This window comes from Syzygium oleosum, unplaced genomic scaffold (genome assembly GCF_021117445.2).
Source record: "Syzygium oleosum isolate NSW1041296 unplaced genomic scaffold, Sole_v2.1 Sole_v2.13, whole genome shotgun sequence".
Taxonomy (NCBI): domain Eukaryota; kingdom Viridiplantae; phylum Streptophyta; class Magnoliopsida; order Myrtales; family Myrtaceae; genus Syzygium; species Syzygium oleosum.
The window spans coordinates 8,843,296-8,866,686 of record NW_026607497.1 but is presented as its reverse complement, the minus strand read 5'-3'; the positions used below and the strand labels follow the sequence as shown (position 1 = coordinate 8,866,686).

The 23,391-nt window shown below is 40.3% G+C and overlaps 1 protein-coding gene and 1 pseudogene across 1 annotated transcript; one reads left to right on the top strand and one right to left on the bottom strand.

The window, feature by feature from the left end:
• LOC115667033 (ATP-dependent DNA helicase Q-like 1) lies at window positions 1-6,294 on the top strand (annotated as a pseudogene).
• An 11,117-nt stretch (window positions 6,295-17,411) lies between these two features.
• On the bottom strand, window positions 17,412-19,213 carry LOC130139759 (cytochrome P450 72A68-like). Its single transcript, XM_056317426.1, has 3 exons — window positions 18,914-19,213; window positions 18,227-18,444; window positions 17,412-18,042 (listed from the first exon to the last, which is right to left on the bottom strand). Exons 1-3 carry the CDS (start codon window positions 19,194-19,196, stop codon window positions 17,803-17,805), a joined length of 741 nt encoding a protein of 246 aa, XP_056173401.1. The 5' UTR covers window positions 19,197-19,213; the 3' UTR covers window positions 17,412-17,802.
• Between the last annotated feature and the right edge of the window lie 4,178 nt (window positions 19,214-23,391).

The following is a 23,391-nucleotide window of genomic DNA, read 5'->3' as shown; positions in this document are numbered from 1 at the left end:
GGCAAAACGAACATCGTCAATCCGGCCGTCGCCGTCAAGGTTTTCGAACAAGACCGCTTCGAGCGCGCGCGCGTTCTCGCGAGAGACCTAGCGATCGATTCGATTTCGGCTCGCGCATCATCGATCGATTCGGATCGAAGAGGGTTGAGAGATTCCCCATGGAGGAGGAGCGGCGGGGCTCGGAGGAGGTGGAGAGAGCTCGGTTGCTGAGCTTGGCTCTCGATTTCGGCTTCGACGAGCGGTCCGCCGGCAGGTGCCTGGACCGCCTCGTTTCGCTCTACGGTACGCGGGAGAATCATTACTTCGTCCGCCCCGATTTCTTATGCTGACTTAGCGTTTGCAGAGATGATGATGATGTGGGGTTGTTTCTCGTCCCCCGCGATGACGACGGCTGTAGGAATAGTGTGCTGTAGATTTTTAATAGTGGATCGGAGCTGGCTTAGCGAAGTGGTCTCGCTGACGAGCGAAATGTCTGGCACGGTTCCAGTTCGACGTGTTGAGGCCACTTTGGATGGTGGGTTTTGTCTTGGTTATTGGCCAAATTGGGTGGTATCTGGTGATTAGGGAATGGCGCAATTGCTTGCGTTGCGTTGATAATTTGTGAATTGATTGATTGCAATCTCCTAAAATAAGGAGATTTGTTGCGGTTCAGTTAGTCAGTGTTCCGATGATGGCTGCGAAATGGTCTGCTTTGGATTTGAATGGACCGGAGCTGGTTAAGATTTCGTTCGTTGGGCGTTAATCTCATTCCTGTTTGTTTGTGGGTTTGGCGGAGTGGTCTTATTGACTTGCAAAATCGTCTCTTTCTTCATTTGGTTTTTTTTTAAGGTGACGAAGGTCGAGAGTTTATCACTGTGGAGCACTGTGGCGATGACTTTCTGGCGGAACTTGCTGAAACTATGCAAGATACTGAGGATTGGGACGATTTGCAAGCTGCGGAATCGGAAGCTTGTGGAGTTTTGGCTGATTTGTTTGGCCAAGATATCCCTAATGACGGTGGATGCAATGTTGTGCACGATGTTACTGTTATAGAAGATTCTCCACGACCTGAGAAAAATCAAACTTTTCTTGAGGTGGATTCCTCTACTGACAGTGAAGATGAAGATGATATGTTTGGCAGTAAAATGGACAGGAAATCCACATGCTATATTCCTGATCAAAGCAGTACTCCGAGGAATTTATCCACTCGACTTCTGGCCAGACGATCTTTAGAATCCATGGTATGCTTTTGAAAACTGTGAAGTTGTCTCACTCCTTTCTGCCCCCACCAGTTTGAAATTGTTAAGCTTGTGGCTCGAGTTTATGATTCATGGACCTAGATTTGGCTTGGGATTGGCCTGTGTAATTTCGTGGACCAAATACGCAGCTTGAAGAATGTCTGAGTATTGTACAGGGTTGGCTGTTCAGTGAAGCAACTGTGGACACCTGAAGAAGCCACAATAGTTACAGGGCAAATCCCAGGAGTCTGGCCACAATGGTCCAGTTGTTTAGGAGGTTAACAAAAATTTGGCAGATCTCGGCACAATTTTTTATTCTTTTAACAATGATTCTGCAATCCATTTTAGGTATTTTTGTTGCTGAGGTATATTGGGGCCGACAAGGAAAATGAGAAGAATTGAGAACCAATTGTCTTGGTTTTTGATAGAAAGAGATTAGAGTGTCCTTCTGAGAAAACTCTTGGGAAACGCTTTCCACTCACCTCATTCGTTTTTGATTGACTCTTGCAATTGGGGTTTTGGTTAGTGAGAAATTGATTTATTTCTTATTTTAATTCCCTCATGGTCATTGTGAAACAACTCCTCCCGTTGACGTAGACGAAACTGCCCAACCCCTTAAATTAGCGTGTCACTGTCTTTTGCTCTTAAAATTATGTCTTTCCTTGATCATTTCCAGTTTACTCGTAATTCTGCTCACAGCAAAGGACCTTACACAGGGTACCTATACAAAAGCGTTCAGTAAACTGCTTATGAGGGCTCTCATCCGATCAATGTATAATAGACACTCCTAACTTTTGCCAGTTACTTCCACAGTCTTTTAAGATCTAAAATGACTTATATTAGAACTGTTTGGTCAGTAAAAACAGTTGATTTTTGTTTTGGATGATGTAACAATACCTATATTTCTCAAATATTTTGAGAGTGTAGTACATCATCCAAGTGTGGAACTTGGCATCCAGCGTCCTTGATAGGAGTGTTTTGCGAAATGAAGGCTTGGGATTTCTTTGTGCACAATTTTCATTTTCCATCACTCCACGTCAGAAACTATTTGTGGTGCTGAAGAGGCTTGTTTGTGTTGAAGGACTGTAAGAGCACTGTCACTCAAGGTTCGATATCATCAGTTTCAAATAAAAGACATTGCTCTCGGATTTCGACATGCAAACAAGGAACTCTGACTTATGAGGAATTGCAAGCCTTGGATGACGTAGAATTGGTAAATGTTGTAATATTCGGAAACAAGGCATTTCGACCAATGCAGCATCAGGCTTGTAAAGCTTCCGTAGCCTAGCAAGATTGCTTCATTCTCATGCCCACTGGAGGTGGTAAAAGTTTATGTTACCAGGTTAGTGAATGTTAACATTATTTCGTTTGTGTAATGATCGTATGTAGAATTATGTGTGGAGACAATGTTTAGAACACAAGCCCTGTGCACTTTGCTCCATGGTACCACCAATTAAATACTAGATGGGTAGACCTGTATATTGAAATTTAAGCTTTAAAATGATCTCGTAATCTGCTTTGTTAGCACTGTTGAGAAGTTTGTGCTTAAACTAAAGGAAGAAAATGTTTTCCAAATGCAAATTAAGCGATAGGAAGTGATTCGGGGACATAACCATGGGTTCCAATGTACATGATCGGACTAAGTTGGAAAAGAAGGAAATACAGGACATTCTCGTTCTACCTTCGCACAGCTCTATCTGTTCTGTAATTTCTAGAATTTGAGGTTTATGCTATGCTTCTAGGACCTTCTAATTACTTACTGGAAAATTTATCTTGTTTATGCATGTAAGTGTTGTTGTCGGTCATAGTAATTATAAGACAAATATCAACTGATGCTTTCTGATCAGCTTAAGTTGAATAAAAGAATAATTCCCTCATCCCTTCCTTTCTTCATGTCCTCTTTTGATTTTTTTACATTTCGTTTCAGCTGCCAGCAACTCTTAAACCAGGTGTCACAGTTGTTATATCCCCCCTGCTATCTCTCATCCAGGATCAAATAATTACTCTAACCCTCAAGTATGGAATACCGTCTACTTTCTTGAACTCTCAGCAAACTGCTGCCCAAGCAGCAGCTGTCCTCCAAGAACTAAGGCAAGGTTTAGCGCTCTCTCTCTCTCTCTCTCTCTCTCTCTCTCTCTCTCTCTCTCTCTCTCTCTCTCTCTCTCTCTCTCTCTTCCTAGAGAAGTATATCAAACCATACAATCTTTATCCCGCCATAAAATGGCTATGCTCCATATGTTGCAATGGATGCACATTTTTTATGTAGTTAATGAAAAGATTCATGCCTAAGATTTTTGCCTTAAAAATAAATTTTAGGATCTTAGTGTTCCTAGAGAAGTATATCATACCATACAATCTTTATCCCGCCATAAAATGTTGGGCTATGCTCCATATGTTGCAATAGGGTTTCTATTGGACTTCAGAAAAAAAAATTTGCTGAGTGTTGTGACTGTCAAGTCATTAATCTCCACTGCTTTGCCTGTCTTTTCAGGAAAGATAAACCATCATGCAAGCTATTGTATGTAACTCCTGAAAGGATTGTGGGAAACCCATCATTTCTCGAGATATTGAAATGCTTGCATAGAAAGGTACTACTTCTGATTCACTGCAACTTTTTTTCTGAAAGTTTCTTTTTAACTTTTTGATACTCGACCATCATGCATTGCAGGCACAACTTGCTGGTTTTGTTGTTGATGAGGCACATTGTGTGAGGTATGCTCTTTGGCATCCTTGTATCTGGAGCAAAGATCTTGCTAGAGTTACTTCAAAAGGAATAAGTATTTATGATGTTGCCACTGCAAAACTACTGTGCTTGTTCCAGATAAAGAAAAGCAAGTTAACTTTTATATATGCTCACTCTAACTCTTTTTTTCGAATGTTTTTGCATTTTCTGTGTTTCTAGCCTAATTACATTGTCGGTGTTACACTGAACCTTCTGAAACCCAGACCTTCTGTGAAGTTATGGTATAACAGAATGCAATGTTGAAATAATTAATTCTGGAAATGATCCAGTTCCTTCTTTTGGGAAAAGTCAGTGGCACATCGTTAATCATATTAAGCAAAATGCACACAACTAAAATAAGCTCCAATGGAAATTACTTTCGGAAGTAATTGGAAGTGTCCATGTTTGGCATGATAGTGAGGTCTTTTAAGCTGGTTCTTGTGTTGGTATTTATTTTTAACCTTTATACTGTATATTAACAACTTGAGATATATGGCAAAAGTTCACCCATGTGATCATTGATTGTGTTTCTTATGAGGTCTTTACTGGATCTGCACTGCTAGTGCCATCTCATGAAAGGAACGTACTGCTGGTTTGAGCTTTTCTCGTATATTTGAATGATTGTAAACTAGTAAAGCTTATTGACTGTTACTTTCTTTGATGTCATTATTGCAGTCAATGGGGACATGATTTTCGTCCAGATTATAGGGGACTGGGATGTCTCAAGCAAAATTTTCCATACGTCCCAGTGATGGCCTTAACTGCAACTGCCAGTCAGCCAGTTCGCGAGGTAAGAAACTTGCACATTAACCTCCAGATTATGTTGAAATAATCATTTGAGACTGATTGAAATGTGCATCCATTGCAGGATATCCTCAAAGCTCTCAGGATCCCCCATGCTCTTGTTCTTGAGACAAGCTTTGACAGACCAAACCTAAAGTATGAGGTCATAGCTAAGACCAAGGCACCACTGAAGCAGCTAGGAGAGCTGCTAAAGAATCGTTTTGCTAATTTTTGTGGCATAGTATATTGCCTATCAAAGAGTGAATGTGTGGATGTTGCAAAATACTTGAATGATAAGTGCGGTATAAAGACGGTGTACTATCATGCTGGATTAGCAGCCCGTCAAAGAGTAGCTGTTCAAAAGCAATGGCATACTGGAGAGGTCCAGGTTGTATGTGCTACCATTGCTTTTGGGATGGGAATAGACAAACCAGATGTGGTAAGTTGAAATGGACTCTGGGCCTTTGCCTATTTTTAGTTTTAGAATCAAGCTGACGTGTTGACAAATACTCGACTAATCCACTTTTCTTTTAATGTTTAAGTTTCACTAATTGGTTTCTTAGTGTGCTCGGAAGTAAACTTTGCTGGTTCCATGGTCCAGTGGCCTGCTAAATTGTCATTCTTGGCTATTGATTGCAGGAACTAGTGAATTATGTATTTTTTCAAGTCAAATTCTTTCTTCCATGCATGGAACTGGGGTGTGCTGAAATTGAGTTAGACTAGGATAAAGGTCTTTTCTTTACTGTCAAAGTGGCAAATGACTCTGATCTAACTTGACCTTCAGTTATAATGTTTTTGTCACATTTCCACTTTTTTTTAATGGCATGTGGTCAGCGTTTTGTCATCCACAACACAATGTCCAAGTCAATTGAAAGCTATTACCAAGAATCAGGGAGGGCAGGAAGAGATAATCTACCGGCAGTGTGCATAGCTCTATATGCCAAAAAGGATTTCAGCAGGGTCGTGTGCATGTTAAGGAGTGGTCAAGGATGTAAAACCGCTATCTTTAAATCTGCAATGGCTCAAGCTAGGAAAATGCAGCAATATTGTGAACTCAAGGTAATCCAATTTGTCTTCTCAACTTCTCATTAATGATCTCAACTAAGTGATGCTTCTATTTTGTGTTTCCACTTTCCACTTTGTTCTACTGATTGTTGTTAGTTTTAGTCTGGCATTAACCAGTTTGGGTGCTAGATCATTAGATGGGTCTGTTGGCAACATATGTAAATCATAATGGAACCTTTGGGCTAAACTCATCTTCCATGTACCTGAATGGAGCAAAGTCTATTGATAAACATGTGTTGACTCTCTAATTTGGAAATTTTCAGGATGAGTGTCGGCGCCAAACCTTACTTGCACACTTTGGCGAGTCTTTGGATCGGGAAGACTGTAAATACGGTTGTAATCCTTGCGACAATTGTCTCAAAGCCTCTTCAGGCCAATAAAATAATGGAACAAATATGCTCCCAAGTGACTCGTGCTATATGGCCACAGTTTGAATTTCGATTTCTTGGTGGCCGAAAAGAAAAAGCAAACATTCCCGCTTTTATCTAGTCCGCCTTTTGATGCCCACTATCTTCCCTTTTTGCTTTCGCCTTTGCTTGTCCTCAACGTTCGGTAGCAAACAGAGAGGGAGGGGAGAAAATAAAATTAAAAGCTAGGAAAAATTAGAATGGTTATTTGAATTAAAATGAGTATTATTGACATACTCTTTAGAGATATTAGTATGTCCTATGACGGTATATGCATAGAGGCGAATGGATAATCACAAGCCAAATCGAATTGGTAGATGAGGTTTATTAGTTTATGGGACAATTTGAATTTTTTTTTTGTCAATTGAATCAAAGGAAACCGTACGTTAATTTTTTTTCGTGTGTGTAAGTCATACAATAATTTTCTATTTGTAGTTAGAATAATGGTTGGTATGTACGTAAAATTCACAGATATTTTGTCTTGTACTCATATATTTTATTTTTTGGATATTGAAACTGAAATTGTAATTCTTCAATAACTTTTTTCTCATATTTCTAAAAATGCAAAATGCTTTTATAGATCGTAAATAGATTCCAAAATAAATTTTCATATATTCCCACCTTGGTTATCGTCTCCCACTACATTAGCATATGACGATTCCGATCGAGTAACCTCTCATTGATGTGCCATGGGGATTGATTATTCTCACCAGCGGCATTTCGGGGTTCTTGATTCATTGTTTTTGACATTTTCACTTCCTAAAATCGAACCACAATGATCCCACCAAGTGTGCCAAAAAGATATTTTGTCGAAAATGGTCGTCGATGAAAGATCTTTCACTAAAGGTTAGATCTTAGATTTTTAGAAATGAACAGGGTTCTATGACAATTTGGATAGAAAACAATCAGTAGGAAACAATCGGTATAGCTATACTATGAACTAAAGAACTACAAGTAATAAAGAATAACGAATACGAATAAAGAATTGATAAAGTAAATTGCAGAAAGATTTTATAAGTGTTATTGATTGTGGATCCTTTATAATTAGTCTTTCTAGGCCTTTTATATCCTTGTACAAAGTGTAACTGTCGAGAGCGGTTATTATTCAAATTCTAAATCTTAACTACTCCTGAGATTTGAGGCCTCAACTCCATTTACTTATAACCGCATGTTCGTATCTTTAAGCAGTTATGATTCAACTCCGTCTCTCCTTCTGCATTTCCTCATATGTCGATTTTTAGCTTTCAACAATTTTCTTCCATCAATGACAGCTACCCTTCTCAGTTGCCGATTTGTAAAAGTAGACTACAGCTGTTCTGTCGACAATGCACCATGGACTCTCATCGATCCATTATGACTCAGATTATTTTTGGGTGTCAACAAATATATTATGGGAAGAACACATTAAGATTATTCAACTTGGATACTCTCTAGTTGGTTTTCAAATTTAATTCTTCTGATGTATTATTGACTTTAGTTGCGATCAATATTATTTTTCACATGAACAAATATAACATCATCTTTATATGTTAGTTTAACTAACTGAATGATTTTTTAAAATTCAGTATTTAGGATACACCCGTGAAAAGCACGCAAAGCAAGTTGTATCTAACTAATATAATAAATTATATTAAATATACTTTTTGGACATTTAATGCATTTAATTTTAGGAGAGGAGTCTTTCTTTATCCAAATAAAAGTTTAAAAAAATTTGCAAGTAGTAAATTAGATTCTCAGCACATTTAATGCTTTTACTTTAATGAGAGGAGCCTTTCTTCTATAAATAAAAGTTCAAAATTTGGTAAATGAAAGTAAAAAAGTTAAAATATACTTTTAAAGTCTCAATTTGATCACAAACATCTTATTGTATTATATATTTTTATATAGTAAATGAACTAGGAATAATAGTTATGCGATAAAGAAAAATATTTCAAATTATACTTAAATTTTTCATAATTCATAATATATGGATAGTAAATTTCATTAGGTTACACCCATTTTGCTTCGACTATAATGGATTATTTGCTTGATTTTCTTCCATGTTAATCATTTGAAACCGTAGATCTAAAAACTTGAAACACCAACCAAACTTCACGATTAGCTTGAAAATCCTTGTTTAATAAAACCCTAATTTGCGAACTCATCTTGTGGCAAAATCCAAGTCATCCAATCTATGAATTTGATTTGAGACTAAACTCTTTCTCTCTCCGTTACCTGAAAAGAATGAAACAAAATCCTATTCAAACAAGTCTTCTTTGTTTAAAAACGTACGGAATCGATTTGGCTCCCCCAATGCGTCCATCGTACACGTCAATGTCATTAGCCACACGTGGTGTCACATAAGTCCTGTAACAGCCCGAATTTCGCCGTAATTCCGGGATCAATAAAATTGACATTATTTTGCATTTCATTTTTGTAAGTCTCGCCCAGAGCTGATCACTCTCGGGATACTAACCAATGGGATATGGCTAAGCGGGGAAAAGCGGTGCGTGGACCGGGGACCCGATCGTGAATCGGACACGATCACGAGAAATGATGAGGAATATTTTGGGCCGCGTGGACCGATCTTAGGAAAAGTGATGGATTTGGTTTGGCCAAGGCCAACGATGTACAATCGGATCGCAGGTGATTCTGCCCAACCGAAAGTGCACATGGCCAACCAGTCCTGAACTTGAACCGAACGATCGCGACCTCTGGGACTAGTGATAATTTCTCATCCTCTCAATGATCGGGACCGTCATGACTCGGATAACCCTAGGTCGATACGCGTAACCCCTAAACAACCGCCCGTTAGTGAGAGACCCTGAAATTGGAAATTTAGCGAGTTTTGGTCACGAAATTGGACACGCACTTCGGTGTTGATTTTCGAGGGCTTGCACGACTATTTTTGCGAATCCGACGTCATATTATGTTGGCCACTCATATTTGGGGATAGTACGGTCGAAAAATAGAAATTCGGCCCGGGACCGGAAAATTACGATTTTGCCCCTAGGCCTATTTTTGGGTATTCCGAATTTTGGGGATTTTGGGGATTAATTGTGGATAAATATCAGCCCAAAAGATTGGACCAAAACGCCCTTGGATATTTTGGTTTGGATTAATCTTGGCCAAGTAAGGAGGGGCAAAATTGGAATTTGGAAAGTTTGGTCAAAGTTTGACTATTTATGTCACGCCCCGAACCCTACGAGCACGCAATCATCCCTTTGTGGTCGTAATGTACGCGACAGCCCAGGACTTGTCGCCGACCCAATCGAAACACTAACAAGTAACGCATGCGGAAGCAACCTCGATCTCTCCGTACAACATATAAACAACGGGATAGTAGAGAGACAAAGAATACACATCAAAAAGACACTTTTATAAACATAACATCGATTACAACACATACATTTGCAAGCCTTCTACGAGGCCACTATCTACGAACCACGCACAATAACATGGATCGGGTGGTTGGTAAGCTTAACTCCTCTACAAAAAGGTGCACTCAAAAGACGGGGTAACTCGACCTATTCTCAATCCCCGTAGTATCCTGGCAGCGTCTCCGGATCAATCACGGTCGCGGGTCTGAAATGGTTTGGTTATACAACCATGAGAACACTTCTCAATAAGCAATTACCTAAGCCTCGCTTAGGCCAAAGCGTACTTCCGAACAATTCTAAACATGCGATTCAAACAATCGACGTGCCATAAACAATCACAGGCGTCCTTACCTCGCCTTGGCGCATACACAAGCCCTGCACGTTAGAATATCGCCATAACATGGCCAATTGCCCATCAAGCACGCGCAAAGCAATTCATGGCATGATCAAGCATAACATGGTTAATAATCCAGACGTGCTCATCAATTAACTCAGGCAAAGCATTCCCCAATGCAAATCGCACTCATTAAGTCCAGTTATTAACGACCCTCGGGCCACCGAACTCCCGCCGGTCTTACGGCGTAACCGGGGCATCGTCCCGCTACTTGGCGACGGCAACGTCCGGAACCCCGCCCAGACGGCATTCCACAAAGGAGCATCGATCCGGCCTCTACCGCGATCGACAACGTCTAGAAACCCCCGCCTAGACGGCATCCGAACTCCCGCCGGGCATCGTCTAGAACTCCCGCCTAGACCAGACGTGTCGTGATCATGCACACACCTCAACAATCATTACCAATTCTTATATTTGTAAATTAGCCCAATGTCAACTAAATCCACCAAAATGTCATGGTAACACCGATCAGTTCCCGAGAGAGAGAAAAACCGAGTATGCACAGAATCGGGGCCAAACTGGGCAGTAACATAGTCACCGAATTTCCTTTAAAATAAATAGTAAATCAACTCCAAAAATTCTGAAATTTGGATATGTCACATAAAACATCTTGGTAAACATTTTCCGTGAAGAACTCGAAACCCAGTTCCTACTGTAAACACCTCTTTTTGTCACTTGAAGTCAGACAAAATTCAACCCGTCCGGTCAGGCCGCCTGACCATCAAAATGCATCTCATCCAGTACCCAAATCATTTTGGAAAGCCTTCAAATTTTTATATGTCATAGAAACAAATGTTCTTAACAATTTTTGTGAAGGAAGTTTGTTGAAAAGAGGTCTGGAAAAATTTGTAGAAAATCGGAGAGACCAGATGGTCGGATGAACAGTAAATCCGGCAGACTGAATTCGGTCCAAAAATGGACTTACGAATGGAACTAAATGATCTCCAAAAATTCCATATTTAATATATGTCAAACTTCAAGATGTTATGAACAACTTTCATTAAGAACACTTCCTCAAATTCGGCCCACACAAGTCACAGTAAAAATAGCAAAATCCAGCGACGCAGCAGCAACCTTACCGGAAATTAACCAACAAGCACCACCAAGCAAACCAAGCACAACCAGCCACTAAACCAACTATCCACAGCCCTTAAACCATCCCTAACATGTCCATTAGTCACCCCTTAGCCTAGTCAAGGGTTAGGAAGCCACTTACACTTAGCCTAAGCAAGAAAACCGAGCGAAAGGAGCAGCTCGATCACGGCAAAGCAGCAGCGGCGGCCGGGCAGCAGCAGCCTCGGCGGACAGGCGGCGGCTCATGGCGTGAGTCGGGTGGAGATGGGAGCTGAACGGTGGTGCTGGTCGGGCTGGAATGGAGGGCGAGAAGCAGCAGAAACCAGAGGAAGCAGAATGAAGAAGCAAGTTGTAACGACCCGGTCCGACGAGGGCGGGGAGTGGTCGCGAGGCCGAGGGCCTGGACAAGGAGCTGCTCTGGCGGCCCCAGGATGGCAAGGGGGCATGTCTCTTGTCCCACATCGCTAGGGGGAGTCTGGGCTGGTTTATAAGGCTTGGGTTCTCTATTACGTGTAACGCGTTTTAAAGCCGTGAGGGTTAATGGGCCCAAAGCGGACAATATTACACAGTGTAGACCCGGGTCCTTACAAATGGTATCGAGCCGACTCCTAGGCCACGTGTGGGAGCCACAGCGAGGGACGCCGTGCTCGAAGGAGGGGAGAATGTAACGACCGTCCGACGAGCGGGGGTGGTCGCCGGGGCCGAAGGGCCCGGACAAGGAGCGGCTCTGGCAGGCTTCTAGGATGGCAAGGGGGCATGTCTCTTGTCCCACATCGCTTAGGGGGGAGTCCTGGGCTAGTTTATAAGGCTTGGGTTCTCTATTCTGTGTAACGCGTTTTTAAAGCCGTGAGGGTTAATGGGCCCAAAGCGGACAATATTACACAGTGTAGACCCCGGGTCCTTACACAAGTAGCAGCGAAGCAGCAGCAGAAAATGAAGTAGAAGCAGCAGGCGTGGGGGTGGTCAGCAAAGAAACAATGTAGGGGAAAGTTAGCAGCAGCATAGTAGTGACAGAAACAACGTGGGGCAGCATGGGCAGCTTGAGGAGTCGGTGGATGCAGCGGTAGAAGCGAATGCAAGCCCGGAAATGGCATGGGCGGAGCGGAAGCAACACGGCGCGAGGCTGACGGGGAAGTCCATCATGGCAGCTGCATGGGGGAGGTCAAGCAACGTGGGGGAGTCAGTGAAGTATGGGGAGTGATGATGGCTGGTGGAGTTGGTGGAAGAAGTCGGCGACGGCAAAGGCGAAAAGCGAAACGAAGCAAAGCGAAGCATGGGTGGAGCAGCGTGAGATGAGGAGTCAACAACGTGGAGGAGGGCAATGGGGAAAGAGGAGGAAGTCAGCGGCGTGGGGCGGGCGGCGTGAGGAGAGGAGACAGAGAAGAGAGAAGAGAGAAAGTCAAACGCACTTGAGTGCGATCCGACGACCATCGTTCAAATCCGAAAACGATCCAACGGCCCACGAAAAACCCTAATTATAAATTAGGAAAAAGGCCAAAAGATAATAACTAAACACACTACGAGGGAGGTCTACTAGTCCAAATTCGCACCCGGTCAAAATTTCACTTTTCACATATCCCAGGCAATATCGAGGCTAGCCACAATAATATCGACACCGTCTAATTAAATTCGTCACGAAACTCCCAGAAATTCGACACCAAAGTTCGGGCTCTAAATAACGGTCAAATTCGATCGAGTGCGATTCTAGCGAAATCTCAATTTTAAAAACAATAACCGAGAGTGATCAGTTCCCGGGCGAGATTTTACTATAAGCACACTGACGAATTACACGTTTTATAAATCCCAAAAATGGGCCGAAATTCGGAATGTCACAATTTAAGTCCAATTCCCTCTCTCTCTCCTCATTCCCTTTCTCTCTTCTCACGGCAGCCCCCCCCAACCGAGAACTCTCTCCCTCTCTCTCTCTCTTGGCCGTGGACAAGCCAAGCCGGTTCAAGCCACCGCCGCCGTCGCCGTTTCGCCGATCGTCGCCGCCGCGTGCTGCCGTGAGCTGCCGATCAGCCGATCCCCCTTTCCACTCTAGCCGAGTTAGCCCAGAGTTCGGGTAAGTCACGCCCTAAACTCTATTTAGGATATCGGGTATTAACGGACTCGTTAGACGCGGTTTAGGGTAGTTTAGAGGTTGATGGAAGTGATTGTAAATGGATTAGAGGAGAGCTTGATCCCTTGTTGTGTTTATGGATGTTCATGTGGCTGGTGGATGATAGTTTGGACATGGTGGAATGAGTTTTGGCGGTTGAAATTCGGTGGAAATCAACTAGGATTTGAATCCGTGCGGTTTGGTGTGATTCTCGGATTCGTGACTACTATACCCGTCCAGTTTGCAATTTTTGTGGAGAATTTTGTGGGCCGAATTTGAGAAAGTTTCCTTCATGAAAGTTGCTCCCAACATCTTTAAGTATAACATATTTTAAATTTGGAATTTTTGGAGGCCATTTGGGTCGCACGAAAGCCCATTTAGAGACCGTATTAAACTGCTCGGAACACTGTTCATCTCGACCTTCTTGTCTTGCCGAATTTTTATAAAATTTTCCGGATCTATTTTCAATGAACTTCCTTCACAAAAGTTGTTGGAGACTTTCTTTTCTATGGCATATAAAAATTTCAAAGCTTTTTAAGGTGATTTGGGTGTTAAAATAAATGTATTTTGAGGACAAAACAGTCTGTTAGAGCGAACTGATTTTGGTCTGATTTCGAGGGACAAAAAGGCATGGTTGCAGATTGAACCGGATTTCGTGTTCTTCATAAGAAATGTTTATCAAGATGTTTTTTATGACATATCCAAAATTTAGAATTTTGAAGTTCGTTTACTATTTATTTTGATAGGATTTCGATCACTGTGTAAATTGCCCAGATTTACCCTAATTCTATAGATGTTCATTTTTATGAGCGAGAGATTGTGTGTGACCGCGTGCCAAGTATGTGTGGCCGTGTGGCGTGATTGTGTGATGGTAATGTGTGTTGGTGTAAGGCATGTGTGGCGTGGGATTGTGTGGCCGTGTGTGATGTGTGACCGTGTGGCACGTGTGGTACGATGGTATGAGATGATTGGAATGGTCAGAAAAGTGGTACCCTGAGGCGTGTTCGTTTACGCGGGGTGAGTCCGTCCTGAGGCGTGTTCATTTATGCGGGACGATGCCGTCCCCGACGGTGACGATGCCGGCCCGGCCGGGTGACGATGCACTGATGAGGTCGGAAGACCGTTGGCGATGCGTTTTACGCGGGCGCGGTAGAAGGAAAGTTGAGTGTAGGATTCCGTCTGGCGTGTTCGTTTACACGGGATGATGTCGTCCACGACGAGGTGAGCGATGCCGGCCCGACGGGGTGACGATGCCTGACGAGGTCGAAAGACCGTTGGCCGATGCGTTTTACGCGGCGCGATAGTGGTGGAAAAGTTAGGAATGAGATGTGGACTCGATTTGACGTGTGAGGATTGCGAAAGCTGACACAGGGCGTGAGTTAGTGTGCGAGTATGGTTGTATCGTGTGATGTAGTGCTCGATTATGGGGTAAAAACTGCTAGGCATGGTATGGGACGTGCCCAAGTGGGTTTGCCTTATAATCGAGGCACGCGCGATTGTGATGCATTGATGCATGTGAATTCATATTACATGTTTTTGTTTTGCGACATGAATGAGGCATCATTGTGGCATGTTGGCTGTATTATTATTTGGCGTGCAGGGAGGTGTATGAAGAATTCCAGGTAGGTTCGCGTGTGATTGTTAGTATGAGTGGTTGTTTGTGTCAGGTATGTGTTGTCTGGAGGTACGTGATAGCCTAGGTGGGGTTTAGGGGTGTACTTATTGAGATGTAATCTCATGGTTGTTTCAACCAAACATTTCAGAACCCCGGTCTGATCAATAAACCTTCCGCCGCCGCCGCAACGTTTTGCAATACCGTTGTACACCGACATTAACGTGGTAGAGTACCCGACAGACGAGCAGGAGACTTAGGAGGATTCAGATTTAGAGGACGAAGAATCAGACTCGGAGTGGACGCCAAGTAAAGGGCGTAGGGGCAAGTGTAGGGGTTGTGGAATAGGCTTTTGAAGCGTACTATTTTTGGTGATAGGGTACCCAGGTTATCGATCCTTTTTGATATCGGTGGTATGTAGTGTGGCGATGCGGTGTGCTTGTATATATATGTGATTTTGTAAATCGTGGATATTATATAAATTTGAATGAGAAATGAATTTATGCATTCTCCCTGATTACCCTAGTTATTATCGTCCGGGTATTGGTGGTTTCCGCTGTTGATATAAATCTCTGATAAGTGTCATTTGGGTCGGCGATACCCTGGGATGTCGCATCATTCGACCAGAGAAGCGTGTCGCGTGCTCGAAGGGGTTCGGGGCGTGATAAGTCCTGTGCTTTTTTTCTTCTGTGGATGTTTTTTGTGCTCTTTTGGGATAATTTGATTACTGGGATCATCATTGTCTCGAGAGTACAAGTTCATGCTCCTTCTTTTTGTCATTTTTGGCCATCAGATATCTGGGCTACAGTTAACTAGCAAATCGTATTCTTGAAATTTGTACTTGTAAGATTGCATGAGCAGGGATAGCTCTTACAGAGAATAATGAACTCATGAGAGGAAAAAAAATATCGGGATGTGTCTTCCTAGTGTTTCTGTTGTTTTGTATTCAATCAAGTAAAAGTACTTGCGTGCAGTGTTCTCTTTCTCTTATTAATATAAGTGACTTCACAAAGAGTTAACAATTTGTGTTATGGTCAGAATCAAGTGTATCAATTACTGTTTGGCTAAAGGTGGCAAGGGATATTTCATGTGGCAACAACTCTTTTCGAAGGCGCCAAAAGAGTACATAAATTCCAGTTAACTAGGTCAATCCAAGAAGAGCATGCTCGCGGGTTGTGAAGAATTCCAAAATGACACCCTATCATAGGAACCACTTTTCTAGTCAAGAAGGCATCATCTGTCTACTTGACTTTTCCTTTATTCTCAAGAAACAGAACAATATGCCCGTGACGAAGCAAACAAGAGCACAGTAGCTTATCAAATACGAATTGAGGGGTTCGATCCGATTCTAGTCAATATCAAGGGGACTCCATGTTGGGGATGAAGAGTGAGCACAGGAATAGGGGCGTGCTTGTAAGAAGGAGATAGCTGCACTGAGAAGTTCTGCAAAATCAAGGTCAGAGCAACTTTGACTTCGAGGAAAGCAAAGTTTTGGCCAATGCAAGTTCTAGGACCCCAACTGAAAGGGAAAAAACAGAGCTTGTTCTTGGTTGCTTTTGAGACTCCCTCGGAAAATCTCTCCGGATTGAACTCTTTGGCATCATCCCCCCAAATCTCTGAATCTTGGTGGATCAGGATAATGGGCAAAAAAAGCAGAACTCCTGGAGGTATTTGTATACCTCCCAACTTGGTTGTCTTGTGAACTGTTCTCGCTGTCATAAATACAGGCGGATATAGCCGAAGCACCTCGTTCAGTATCATGCTTACCTGCATATAAACCAATTTGTTGTCAGCCTGTTTTTGGCCAAAAAGACATTGAGAAAGCAACAAAATTATCTAAACCTTGCCTAGTGGACCTAATTCATCTAACTGAATATCATTCATGTGATCAATATTGTTACTTCGAATGCAAAGGTACGATCCATAGGTCTCACCTCTGTCACTAGTAGAGGTAAGAACAATAACTAGATATCAGGTCAGGTAGTTACAATTTCCTGCATTTTTCGCTTTTAAATGTTTTGTTTGTCCATTTTTTTTTGGAGAAATCTATTTATTAGACGTGAGTTTTGAAATTCAGGAATATATGTTGTGAAATCAAGATATACAGCATACTACAATACAACGAGAATCCTTACAATTTTCAGTCGGCTCAACCCATCAAAATCCGGTTTGTTGTTGCCGAAAACTTGCAGAACTTCCTCTCTTGCTCTGTCTTGCCAGTTTTGGTGCTTGCTCAACAAAATCAGAGTCCAAGTAAGCAAAATAGAGGCCGCCTGAGCCGCTATGTTGAACGCTTTGCACTCTTGAATCACATCCTCTATGCTCATACCCTTTTGATGCCCTGATTCTTGAATTTCTTTCATGTTTGATTTTAGCAACAGTCCCAAGAGATCATCGTCATCTACTTCTCCTTCCTTCATTGCCTTCTCTCTTTTGGTCACTACGTCTTCCAACAATCCTTTTACTTTACGGTCGATTTCTTTCATCCTCTTGTGCAGTTTGGTCGGCAAGAGGCTGCATTTTTTTTTTTATCCAAGTCAACTTCAAGATGAAAGCTTTATACGTTAATATGGTTTCTACAGTTTGTAGGTCTTGCTAGATAAATACACTCAATCATTTTCGTCCATTGTATTAAGTTCAGAAGTTCGAAGACAGAAATCGAGATAAGAATTTGATAGAAGATTTGCCTTACCATACATTGTTTTGATAGGTCAAAATTGTAGTGATCCCCATAGATTCCATGGATAGGGATTGAGTAAGTCGAACTGAGGTTTGTTACTCTTGTATTTATACTTTTACAACAACTAAAAGATCTCAAAATAAATTATTAATATGGGTGCGTTTGTTTCGTGAAAAACGAATTATTTGAAAAATATTTTCCAAAAAATGATCGTCTGAATAACTTTAAAAAAATAAATAAATAAAAAATATTTTCATCCATAAACTCTTATCGATAATGAAATATTATTCATTAGTTAATTATTTCAAGCGATACAAACGATCCTTTTTTGAAAAATATTTTCCAAATTATTCATTTTTCGCAAAATAAATATAGGCTAAATCTGAACTTACTTCCACGCAGGGATAAATGCGGTTTGCTGAATTTTGTTTGCGAGCCCAAATTGTTCTTGTTGAAGGAGGACGATGCCCCTGACTTGGTCGTAGGTACTACCAAAAGCAGCTCTACAGAGTACATCACCCGTCAAATGCTGCAGGTGAGGCCACACGTCCACTTCACCAGCCAAACTTTCCTTCTCCCATATCCTAATCATCTCCTCCCCACTTGAACATGATGCTGTCACTACATGCTGTAATTTTTCAACAAATCAAAAAGGTAAATGCATTGAATGTATGTAGTTTCTATATGTTATATGTCCATGGACCACGAATTTCAGGTTCTGTTACCATGAAATGTCATGGGATTATTAATCATTTTAAGTTCCATTAGAAGTTGCATCTATTCAGGAAATTATTAGCCCCAAGCAGTAATACCTTCAACTTTTCATAATGAAAAGCTGGGTTGATGATCTTTCTATGTTTGGCCCATTTCTCCCCCTCAATATTCAGGAGCCCCGATGTCAAGATATCTGCAATGGCCTTGGGATGTGGCTTTCCAAAATCATTGACCCGTGCAAATATTTCCTTCAACATGTCTGAGTCCATGATGTTCAGCACAGGCATTGGCCCTAACCATGTAAAGCAAAGCTTCCCTGCAATAACCATTTTCAAAAGACATCATTTATCTAGGCGTCAAATGGCTACCGGATTCCATATTTCACCCATTTGTGTGTCAGGTGCTTAAACTAGATGCATCGAAAGCACCCGACTCAAAACCCATCTAGCAGATCGATTTGCATGAGAAAATGAGCAATTTTAGTAGCCTTCCGACCGTCGCTGACTACATAGCTGCCATTAATTTGTCATGTGACTTTGCCCGTAAAAGCAACACGCTTAATGTTGGAAAATCTGCCCTATAGCAGGATTTAGTGAACTTGCTTTCATGATGATATCTCGATTAAATTGCTGAAAAGAGACCAGAAATATATTTTCTTTAGCAGGTTTTTAGCTAGAAATTACAATCTTTAGTGAGTTGAAATCGTACATTGTTTTGTACTAGGAAATCGAGTTTGTATTGGCTAGAAAAATTCCACTGCATCTCAACTTTGATCAGATGCGTACCGTATTTCTTGATGGAGTGATGATAGAAAGGGAGAACGCGAGGCACGATGTCATCGGAGAAAGGAGTAATGGGTTGAGATTGAGCTTGCTTGGTCATTCTGATGATGTCTCTCAGATCTTGAAACAAAAGCCCGTAAGCAGTTCCAATTAGACCTTGTTGTCTTAGACATTTTTCTAGCTTCTTCGGCTTCAGCCAAAACAAACTCAGTAATTTCCATGCGCAAGTGAAGAAGGTGATCAGAACAAGGGAGAGATCAATTGAATAAGTCAAGGACATTTCCATATTCTACGTTAAACATATGACACGCTTGTCTTCTTTCTATGAGAGGATTTAAATAGGACTCTTGGGAAGCAGAATTCTGGACACGACCCTAGACCAATATTTTTCAACAAAATATTCATTCTCAATGAGTGATTACAGCTTGCTTCTCGCAATAGAAAAAGGTGGTAATAGCGATGATGCAATCCGTGCTTGGGCACGACCCCCGGGGTCATGCTCGATGTAGCCTGTTCGGCAAGCCCTAGTAAAGATTATTTCTTCTTTCGTAACTGGTTTTGGTCAATTTAAAAGCAATTGATCCTTCACAAGTGAAGAAGTAGCTAATATTCTACTTGAACTTGAAAGTAGTAAAAACATTATTTCAAGTTACCTACCAATTAAATTGCTCACTTGTCAAACCTCAAAAATCAATACGGGGACGGCATCTCAAAAATCAAAATGCGCAATCAAGCAAACTTTAGAGATCAATGAAATCACTGACACTCTTTGATTTCTCTTTTTTGGAAGTTTCTGTTGCCTGCTTGGGTGTCTGAAGAAATCTCTAAAATAGATTAGGGCTTCTCTAATTTTAGGCCAGGACAATTCACAATCAAGCCATTGATTGGGCCAGCAAGCAAGTTGGCGCTCCAAGCAAGTCGACGCTGTTAGGGTTAATCTCTGATTTCGCAAGGCATGTTCACAATTTGTTCCATAAAACGTGAAATAATGAGATATATTTTTTTTATTACGATAAAATAACGATGAGTTAAATTAAAAATAATTTACAAAAAGAGTATTTTAGATTTATTATATGAAATTTGATCATTTTAAAAGGCATACTAATTAAAACATTAGTATATTAAAGCTGAATTTTATCAGAGATTGTGAGTCTTTTACTTGTGCCGATTAGAAATGGTTATGTTAAAAAGTAGATATTTCCTATTTGTCATTAATCACAAAAAGCGAATAAAAGGATTTTATTGACATGTAAAAGTAATCATAGATAGTAGGAACATAAAAGGAACGGGCACATCTTAACATAGAAATTTAAGAAATTAGGTAGAAGTTTGGGGGGGACTAGATAGTATGACCATTCCTAAACATGAAATTTAGTAGATTAGGCAGAAGTTTGGGGGGACTAGATAGTATTACTATCCCTAAACATGAAATTTAAGAAATTGGGTAGAAGTCCCAAAACATGAAATTTAAGAAATTAGGCAGAATTTTGGAGGGACCAGATAGTATGACCATCCCTAAAGAAGTTTAAATAATTTGCCTTTGGTCATATTATGATAAAGAAAGCAAAAGCGATTCTCGTAGTAGTGGGAGCAGCACTTGCTTGCCCCTCTATGGGTCTGCAGGGTCTATATTGTTAGAAAAACCATTGCAATAGACTAAACAATAAATAATCCAATCGAGTAACTAATCATTTAGCATTTTGCATGTTAATGGAAAAATAGTGATCTTTGACAATACCACTGCATTAACATAAATTTCTTCTTTAACTGCTTTTTCGTATTTCATCTCATTGGATCAGTAAAACAGTTCGGGTTGGTGCAATCTCCGAGAAAAAAGAGTGATGTTTTGAGAAATTTTCTTTATATTAATCTTATTCAAATTCGGAAAGAAATAGACAATTATGGTTGGAAGTTTAGTCTGTCGATTGTTTAATTAACTTAGTGAATTAGTATTTCTTGGTATAATAAGGTCATTATCTCTTCAACTCGGCGAGTTTAGTGCTCAAAGTGAGATTCCATAGAGATAGGTCTTCATTGAAATTATTATATAATAGATAACTTTTGAACTTTAGATAGCTTTATTTTTATTTTCATTTATATAAATTTTTCGTCTTAAAACTACCACCATCTTTTTTTTTCTCAACAGATGTGTTAGGTTGGTTGTGATCCTGATAATTTCCCATATAAAAAATGCTCTATTTCGATATTCAAAATTAAGAGGGGAAAATACCAAAAAAGTTATTAATGTAGTGGTACCAATTTAGTCTTAAACTTTTTAATTAAATCAATTTAGTCATAAACCCTTTTACATATATGCCAATTGAGTCCATCCATCAAATTTTGGCTGAAAAATGCTAATATGGATGCCGGCTGTCCTATGTGGGGCGATCGGCATTAACTTGGACATTTTTTAAAATGATATTTTAATAATTTTTTAATTTTTATAATTTATTTGTTCTTTTGTTTTGTTTTCTTTTTCTTTTCTTTATTATTTTTGACATTTTTTCTTCATTTTTTTACTTTCATTTTGGCCAAAAAATAAAATAAAAATTAAATTTTCAATTTTTTAAAAAAATATTAAAAATTATCCACGTCAGCATCAGTCATATCACACAGGACGGTCATGTAGGATGGACAGTTGTGCCACGTAAAACTAAATTTGTACTAGTGTAATAGGTTTAAGAATTTTTTTTTTGGGTACTTTCTCCCAACTAAGATGTGGTTTTTGGGATGTGCGCTTCCTTGTGGTTTTGTTGCTTTTGTATTCAGTCAAGTACAAGTACTCGCGTGTAGTGTTCTCTCGCTTTTTAACGTAACTGACTTCAGAAGGAGTACGGGTTTCAAATAAGGATCAGATGTATAGTTTATTTTTGGGTTAATACCACGAAAAACTATAAACTAATACACATGTGATAAATTTACCCCGAATTATTTTTTTGATCACAAAAAACCCCAAACTGGTACACCTGTGATAAATTTATCCCGAACTATTTTTTTGACCACCAAAAACCCCAAACTGGTACACTTGTGATAATTTTACCCAAAACTAATTTTTTGGCCATCAAAAACCCCAAACTGGTACACCTGTGATAATCTTACCACGAACTAATTTTTTTATCACTAAAAACCCCAAACCGATACATTTGTGACAAATTTACTCTCCGTTAGTGTATATTAAATTGAATTAATATCACGAAAAATCACAAATTGATAAACTTGTGACAAACAGAGGGATAAAACCCCAAACTGGTAAACCTGTTAACTATCACATGTCATTAAACTTACCAATTTGACAGTAAAATTTAACGAAAACTAACGGAGGGTAAATTTGTCACAGGTGTACCAGTTTGAGGTTTTTTGTGGTCAAAAAATTAGTTCGGGGTAAAATTATCACAGGTGTATCAATGCAGGGTTTTTTGTGGTCAAAAAAATAGTTCGGGATAAAATTATCGTAGGTATATCAGTTTGGGGTTTTTTATGGTAAAAAAATTAGTTTGGAATAAATTTATCACAGGTGTATCAGTTTAGGGTTTTTCATGATATTAACCCTTCATTTTTTGGCCAAAGGTGGCAAGCGATATTTCATGTGGGAACAACTCTTTTAGAAGACACCAAAAGAGTACGTAAAACCTAGTTAATAGTTCCATCCAAGAAGAGCATGCTGTCGAGTAGTGAAGAATTCCAAAATGAAACAGTATTATTAAGTGAGAACTTTTAGTCAAGAAGGCATCGTATGTTTGCATGACTTCTCCTTTATTCTCAACAAACAAAACATTTCGTTTAATGTACGCAACAAAGAAAACAAGAGCATGGAATCTGATCAAATACGAACTGAGTATTCGATCCGATTCTAGTCAAAATCAAGGGGACTCCATATTGGGGATTAAGAGTGATCAAAGGAATAGGGCCATGCTTATAAGGAGGGCATAGCTGCACTGAGAAATTCTGCAAAATCAAGGCCAAAGCAACTTTGGTTTCAAGCAAAGCAAAGTTTTGAGACTTCCTAGAGAATCTCTCTGGATTGAACTCATTGGCATCGTCACCCCAAATCTTTAGATCATGGTGTTATAATATCAATAATGTGATCTCACATTTAGTTTATTATTCTCACATTCAGTTAATTTCATTAACATTCATTGTCCACGTTCGAGATACGTGGTGACCGCCCAAAAGTCATGATAACGTCTTGATGGAAGACGTTATGTGAAGGGGTGTAAATGGACATAAAATGGTCTTCTAAGCCAAATCCTCTCATTATCAGAAAACACACCATCGACATTAAGAGGGTAATTGGCTAGAGATTTCCATTCATCGACCGTTCAACGCTCGACGATTCAGGTTATCAATCGAACTTCATGAATGGTCGGAGGTTAGTAAAGAATCTACACGTTTCCATATTTGATCATGATTATGCATGAGTTTTGTTCATCCATGCAAAATCAGGATATTCAGTCCTTTAGTTTTTCTAACATTTGGTATCG